General features: G+C 43.3%; 1 protein-coding gene across 2 annotated transcripts; it reads left to right on the plus strand.

Annotated features, from left to right (window-relative positions):
- Positions 1-1,376: 1,376 nt before the first annotated feature.
- Positions 1,377-7,308, plus strand: LOC101765642 (protein PAT1 homolog 1). Of its 2 annotated transcripts, none has more exons than XM_004961486.3 (5): positions 1,377-1,623; positions 1,818-1,981; positions 3,449-3,505; positions 3,956-4,025; positions 4,639-7,308. In XM_004961486.3, exons 1-5 carry the CDS (start codon positions 1,551-1,553, stop codon positions 6,714-6,716), a joined length of 2,442 nt encoding a protein of 813 aa, XP_004961543.1. In that variant the 5' UTR covers positions 1,377-1,550; the 3' UTR covers positions 6,717-7,308. The 2 variants fall into 2 exon arrangements, with proteins under 2 accessions (XP_004961543.1, XP_004961544.1); XM_004961487.3 differs by lacking the exon at positions 1,377-1,623 and adding an exon at positions 2,926-3,040 and having other exon boundaries at positions 1,864-1,981.
- The last annotated feature ends 255 nt before the right edge of the window (positions 7,309-7,563 follow it).

A 7,563-nucleotide genomic window follows, 5' to 3' on the forward strand; every position in this document is an offset into this window, starting at 1 on the left:
GTCTGGCAAAACGCCCCTTTAGGATTACCTGAAAAGGGAGCTCCACAAGATTCATCTGGAGTTATTCCAATCCAATTTTAAAGGTTGGTTCTGCTTAAAGAAGGTTCCTTGGTGCCTATTTTTTCCTATTTGCAAATGGTAATTCCGTTTTATTGGTATTCCCCCGTCTGGTTCCTTCCCGGCAAAATGTTTTTCGGAAAAAAAAGGACCCTACTGGAGCCTCTACAGAAGGCTTCAACTCCGAAGTCCCATTGGGCATAGTGCCCATAAGCTGCGCTTACTGCTTTGCCTATGATAAAGTCTTAAGAAAAGGTACACGAAGAAGTTCAAGCCGAATGTTTACTGTAGCAACACATTGTCAAATCATGGACTAATCAGGCTTAATAGATTCGTCTCGCCGTTTAGCCTCCACTTATGTAATGGGTTTTGTAAATAGTCTACGTTTAATACTTCTAATTAGTATCTAAACATTCGATGTGACAGGTGCTAAAAATAAGTCAGCGGAACCAAACAGAACCTAATTAGGAGTATTAAATATCCAAACCACCCCTTGCTATGTTAGCCCATTGTGATCGAAAAAAGTAACAGCAGTAAAGCAACACGCTTTTGACCTCGCTATGGTTTTACGGGGACACATGTCGTACGCATGCGTTACAGTCTTACAGACACGTGGAACATGTTCTCACTCTAGTGTATTCACTGCCGCTTGGGGTGAGGTACTGAGGTAGGAGCAAGACTTTCACCGTCGCGTGAGTGAGATGCTGGCACATTCACTTGTCGCTGAGGTGAGGTCATGATCATTTTTTTTTCTCCAAACAAAAACGGTCATGCCTAGGAGTATATGATTGCGATGGATGGGATACTTTTTGCACAATTTTAATTGCCCCGGTGTAAGTCACATTTGCCATCATGTTCACACGAGAGGGAGGCGGTGACTCAATGATGGAGAGCTTCTTAATCTTCCCAACCACCACAGAGCTTGGATCTCGAGACCCTAAATGCTAAAGAAGCCACATAAAAAGGCTCTCGTCCGAGAGAGAGAGAGAACGGCAGCAGGCAGAAAACAACACACCCAAAAGGGCCCACGAAGAAATGTAGGTAGAGTAACACGCAAGCCAAGACGGAGTCTTCTCCTTTACGACCCAAATAATCCACCAGCATTAGCGCTAATCAATCTGACCTCTCCACATAATCCTCGCGTTTCGCAGGCGTGCAAGTTTCCACGAAAATCCTCATTGAATATTCCATCTTCCTTCCTAGCATAACATTTTTTCAGATTGGTCTATAAAAAGCTTACGATTTTTCAGTTAACCTCTTTTCCCTGCCATAATTCCGGCCCCCTTTCTCGATTTTCTCAATTTCCTCTGGGTTTCCTTGGTTTTTAAGTCCGAAACAGAGAGAAGGGAAGGGAAGTAAGCAAGACTGAGCGGAGGCGAGCTGTGGCCCTCGCTCCTTCCTCTCTGCTCTCGTCAGATCCAAACCCCACGCGGGAACCCAAACCCTAGCGCACCGTTCGCGCCGCCGGGTGCTGCCGCGGGGGCGTCGAGGCGATGAGGGGCGTCAGGGCTGATGGCGGCGGCGGAGGAGGCGGAGGCGCCGCCGCGTCATCGTCTTCCACCGCAGGTGATCCTCCTTCGCGGGCTAATTTTAGCATGCTTCCGTTGGGATTTTGTCGAGTGCGGTTTTGATGGTGGCATCCTCGGGATTCTAGCGGTGGTTGTTGCTGGGTTGTTCATGGTGGGCTTGCCGCTTGGGAATTTGTTCGGGATGTTGGGCTCGATTAGCTAAATTCGCAGTTTTTCTCCCTTGTTCTGCAGAGAACTCGCGCTTCGATGCGGCGCAGTACTCCTTCTTCGGCAAGGCGCCCATGGAGGGGCCGGAGCTCGGCGGGTTCTTGGAGGATGGAGGCGTCGACGGCGATGGTAGCGGATTTGGTGGACATGATGATGGGGGCTACCAGTTCTCTTCTATGGGGGAAGAGGTGCTGCTCTCGGCACCTTCGTATCTGGCAAAGCTGGACTCATTATTTGTTATATATGGATTTCGTGCATTGCATGCTTCATAAAGGTTTGGTTTTGTTCGTGCTTGCTACTGTTGGATGAATAGTGGGAGTGACTTGAGCGGTATTTTCTACGATAGGAGTGGTAGCTTGTGATCTTGACATCCACAGTGGTAATGGATACTTTTGCACCAAGGGATCAGATCGTGCGGCCTAAGTTTCCTGTTTCAGGCCCAGTATTTGGTGGAATTGAGATTCATACCTGTAGGCTGTAGTAGTACTCTAGAAAGACAAAGACATGTACCTGATGCAATACATTTGAAAATGCTATTCCTAATTGTGTGCCCAAAGCATGCACTGCAATTTCTTCCTCCAAAATAGATAACTTTGGACATATATTTATGTGTGATAAGTAGATAAGAAATCCAGGGCTTTTCTTCTACTAACTAGTTTGGGCTTGTTTGAACATTATTGAAATACCTGAATAGCATCAGCTATGATGTTTTATGCCTGGATGAGGCAGTGGAGAAAAGCAGAAAGTATTTTTTATGATATTGTTTGTTTCTGAATTAGCCTTCTGCCTTTCTAACAGTCTAAGAGACCTAGCATTGTGTTTGATTTACTCCATAAATTTGTTGTTGTCCTGTTAAGCTATCTCCATTGCGAGAGTGATCAGGTAGGACACATTTGTTCATTGAGTTCCCTTCTGGAAAGGAGCCAAATGCTTTAGCTGCTGCCATTGTTTCTCATTCTTCAACTTCTGTCGCCGTAGAGTTCAGCGTTAAATTCAAGTTTGCAATATTAGACCTTGTATAAATGCTGTTACTCAAGCTTTATATTTCTTATTTCCATTGTGTTTAAGTTCTTGACTGCTGTAGTTACCTATTCTCTATACTGCAAATTCCCCTTTCAACAAATATGTTTAGTTATTGCTAGGGGCCACGGCTTGAGGTTGAAGTACACTTGGAATAGAAGGACTCCAATCAAACATAATGTAATCGGTTACCGTTGTGCATAGGTGGCATTCGGAGGTGGCGAGAGGTATACTGATCGTAGGAACTGTTCATGAGCAAAACTGCCCATGTTCTTGCTAAAGATTTCATCAGTGAATATAGTTTTGTAGTTGTAGCCTTGTAGCTGTTGTACTCGTCTGGATCTGGACAACAGCATGCTTTTGTGCATTAAAAATGCAGTTAGATTGCTGTAATATAGTGTAGCACAATGATATGAAAGATTAGCTACCAAACTTTTAACACTAGTTTCGGAAGAGCCAAGGTTGTGCTACCAATTTTTTCCATAGGAAATTCTAATAATTAATTATTCATGAAATCCAGCCCTAGCTATTTGGTGCATTTGCTCCTTCCCTTCTCTCAGTTCCTTTTCCTGGTTTACTTCTATTCGTTCTATATATCATCATGGTCATTTTCCTGCCATTTGTCTTTCCTGCAGATTGATTGTATGAGTAACTTGTCTGAAATTGATGATCTCGCAAGCACTTTTGCAAAGGTTAGTGCCTTGTACCACTTACTTGATTGTGATCACTTCATTTTGTGTCTTCTGCTTCAAAATTCCCATACCTAAGCATAGAAGAAATCTTTGGTTCATATGATTTACTGTATCCATGGTAGTGAATTGTTTGACCGGCAGATGTTTGAAGCTTTCTTAAGGTTGTCATTTATTCACTCCAGTGCTTTTCTTTAATTCTTTTACTGCTATGTGCCTATGTCTATTCATATATACCGCAGTGCACAACCCATTTCATTTTTAGCCATGCACATAGAAGTGGTTAAGTTACAAAGTATTCTCAAATTCGTCTAGTTGCCTAAATTATGCTATGAATCGTGAAATTCTCTGTTCCTCTTCCTTAAAATTTACTTCTTTTTTAATTTCATTATGTGGTTGGCTTCATATACTTGTTTACAATAGTAACTTTTTTCATCTTATTCATATATTCAGTTGAACCGAAGTATTAGCGGAACAAGGAATCCTGGCGTTATTGGTGATAGGCGATCAATTTCTAGAGAAAGTAAGTAACGTTTCTGCCCTCTATTACCATGAAGCTTAACACCGCATATAAATGGAGGACAAGGTTTAATTATTATTATTATTGAATATTTACTTTTGCACTGAGAACGATTTATTTACCTTGCTTTAGCTACACATCTTTGATATGCCATGATTTCATTTTGTATCTAGTTAATTATTTATTACATCTTGAACATCTTATATTCTTATTAGTCTAAAATAGCTCTGGACAATGTAAATATGTTACACTTGCTGTGGCACACTGAAGATTAGATATTATGCTGATGGGCAATCCAAAGTCATTCTTAGGTTGTCATAACACACTACACCTTTTGCAAATAACATGAGGAGAAAAAGGCACAAAATCTCTAGTTGGCCCTTGGTAAAAGAAAAAACAGAACTTCATTCATGCCCCAATGTGCCTCTAGCAAGTACTGGGGACTGACCACACCCCCTATCTTTGCCCCTCCAAAACCAACATCTCCCGCATGTTGCAAGTGCGGTCTCTGGAATCTCTGTTATCGATGTAATAATAATATATTGCCTTGTTGAGAAATGTCATTTTTTTCATATTTTTGGCAATATTCACTGACCTATATAATTTCTTCCTTCAGGTTCTTTGACTACTGACTGGGTTCAAGATGCAGACTTCCACAGTTGGGTAGACCAGGGTATGCTAGATGGTGATGAATTTCTGGACAGCAAACAGTGGTGCTCACAGCTGCAGTCTTCACCTCACTTTGGAGAGTCCAAACCACTGTCTCGCACGTCTTCGTATCCCGATCAACCACTACAGCACCGCTCAAGTGAACCTATTCTTCTACACAGATCTACTTCATTTACATCATATCCACCACCAGGTGGCAGCGCTGGGTTGCCTTATCCTGCTCAAGGTCTTACACGGCACGCGAGCATTCCATCACCTGGTGCTGGTCACCACATGGGTTCTCCAAGTTCGTCACTTTCTGGTTCTCCATATCATATGTCTGGTTTATCTCATGGACTGCCTTATGGACGAAGCACATCTTACACCGCTGCAGATCCATCAACAAACAGCCTCATGCAAAATGAGTGGCCAAACCAAGCTGGCCCACTCGCTTTTGATCACCTTAACCGGCGGCCCAGTTTATTGCAACCACAATTATCTCTTCCAAGTAGTTCAATGTCTTCATTGCTTTATTCTCAGCAGCATCAGAGATTACCACCAGTCCAGCCATCTTTTCAGAATTACCTAAACTTGCATCCTCACCTATTCTATCACCATCAATCTCCTGAGATAATGGGCAATTTTGATCATATTCCTAATGTGCCTTCACCCAGAGACAAAAGATCAAGGTCAGGAAGAGGAAAGCGCAGCATACGTTTACCTCAACAGCCTTCTGATGCAAGTAGCCAGCATAGTGAGAGTGTGGGGATAAAGTTCAGATCCAAGTACATGTCATCTGAAGAGATTGAAAACATCTTAAAAATGCAGCACTCTGCAAGTCACAGCAATGATCCTTACATCGATGACTACTACCACCAAGCTTGTAAAGCCAAAAGATCTGTAAATACTCAGAAGTCCAATTTCTGCCCCATGTCAATAAAGGACTTCCCCTCAAAGGCCCGCTCTGGTGGTGATCAGCATTCATATCTACAGGTTGATGCTAATGGAGGAGTTTCATTCTCTGCCATACGCAGACCTCGTCCTCTTCTTGAAGTTGATTTGCCTGGATCTGGTGATGGTTTGTATGATCATAAGTCATCCACGAGGCCACTGGAAAAAGAACCAATGGTTGCAGCTAGAATAACTGTTGAAGATTCTCTTCGTCTTCTTCTCGATGTTGATGATATCGATCGATTCTTACAGTCTAGCCAGCCCCAGGACAACAGTTTCCAACTGAGGCGAAGGCGACAGGTCCTCCTTGAAGGCTTAGCTGCATCCCTTCAGCTTGTTGACCCTTTTGGCCCCAACAAACCTGGCCACTCATCTGGATTAGCCCCCAAGGACGACCTAATTTTTCTTCGCATTGTTTCTCTCCCCAAAGGACGTAAGCTTTTGGCACGCTATCTTCGACTTCTTGTCCCTGGAAGTGAGCTGACCCGGATAGTTTGTATGACGGTCTTCCGACACCTTAGGAGCTTGTTTGGGGGTTTGCCGACGGACTCTGGTGCTGCAGAAACAACCATTGGTCTTGCCAAGACTGTTTCCTCTTGTGTACACCATATGGAACTAAGTGCTCTCAGTGCCTGCCTTGCTGCTGTTGTCTGTTCATCGCAGCAGCCACCTCTCAGACCATTGGGTAGCTCTGCTGGTGATGGGGCTTCTCTGATCATCAAATCTGTACTGGATAGAGCAACTGATCTACTGGCAGATCCTCATTCTGCAGCAAACTACAGCAGATCAACACGTTCACTTTGGCAAGCATCATTTGATGCCTTCTTTGGACTGCTGACGAAATACTGTGACAGCAAGTATGAAAGTATTGTGCAGAGGTTTGCCATGCACGGATCCAACTCTCTGGGTGGACCTGAAGCCACCAAAGCAGTTAGCAGGGAGATGCCTGTTGAGCTGCTGCGTGCGAGTCTTCCTCACACTAATGAACAGCATCGCCAGACACTGCTAGATTTTGCTCGTAAATCTACGCATGTCTCTGGTTTCAGCCCTAATGCTAGCCGTGGACATATCAATTCTGAATCAGTTCCAGGTTAGCACCATTGAAGAGACCCCAAGGCTGTCGGTTAAATTATATGTGCAGTTTGTCTTCAGATGGTATATCTGGAGATGTGCTTGTGACCTCATCGTAAGCTGCGAGCTTGGAGAAGTTCCATTGGCTCAGTGAAGTTAGGCATTCAGGATGTGACCATGTGTAGGTTCGAGATTATATTTATATGCTGAAAAACCTCCTTTATGTAGGCCTATCACCTCCCTGATGGTTATGATAGATTATGCATGTATGTATCCTGTTGTAACTGTGTAGTGGTGAACTGGACATCTGTGGAGGTAACCTAATTGACTTATTTTCTCCCAATGAAGACAAAGGTGGGTGGATGGCAACAGCATATTATACCACCGTGCCCCCTACTTGTTTCTGGTGATGTTTGCTTCAACTGGGGATGTGTCCAAGGCAGGAGTGATATGCTACAGTTTGTATCTACTGTTCCCGGCTCTCTATCTATATGAATTGTAATAAGCTTCTTATGATTAGTCTAGCGATTGGTTACTGCGCTTCATTTCTGAGGGCATTTTTCTGGGTTCATTCATGTCTTTATGCAGAGTAAATTATTCACATTACCCTTGTTTATATAGAATAAGGTTGTCAATATTGATGTTTGTCAGAGGCAGACTGGCAGGTTTGGGTGCGTGCATCAAGAAAATTGCGAAAAGTACTTACCCTTCACCCCCAACTTTCAACTTTGACACTATACAAAAAGAAGATTCTCCATCACATCAAACTTACGGTACATGCATGGAGTACTAAATGTAGATGAAATTAAAAATTAATTGCACAATTTTGTTGTACTTTGCGAGATGAATCTTTTAAGCCTAATTAGTCAAT

Source organism: Setaria italica, chromosome III (assembly GCF_000263155.2).
Source record: "Setaria italica strain Yugu1 chromosome III, Setaria_italica_v2.0, whole genome shotgun sequence".
Taxonomy (NCBI): Eukaryota; Viridiplantae; Streptophyta; class Magnoliopsida; order Poales; family Poaceae; genus Setaria; species Setaria italica.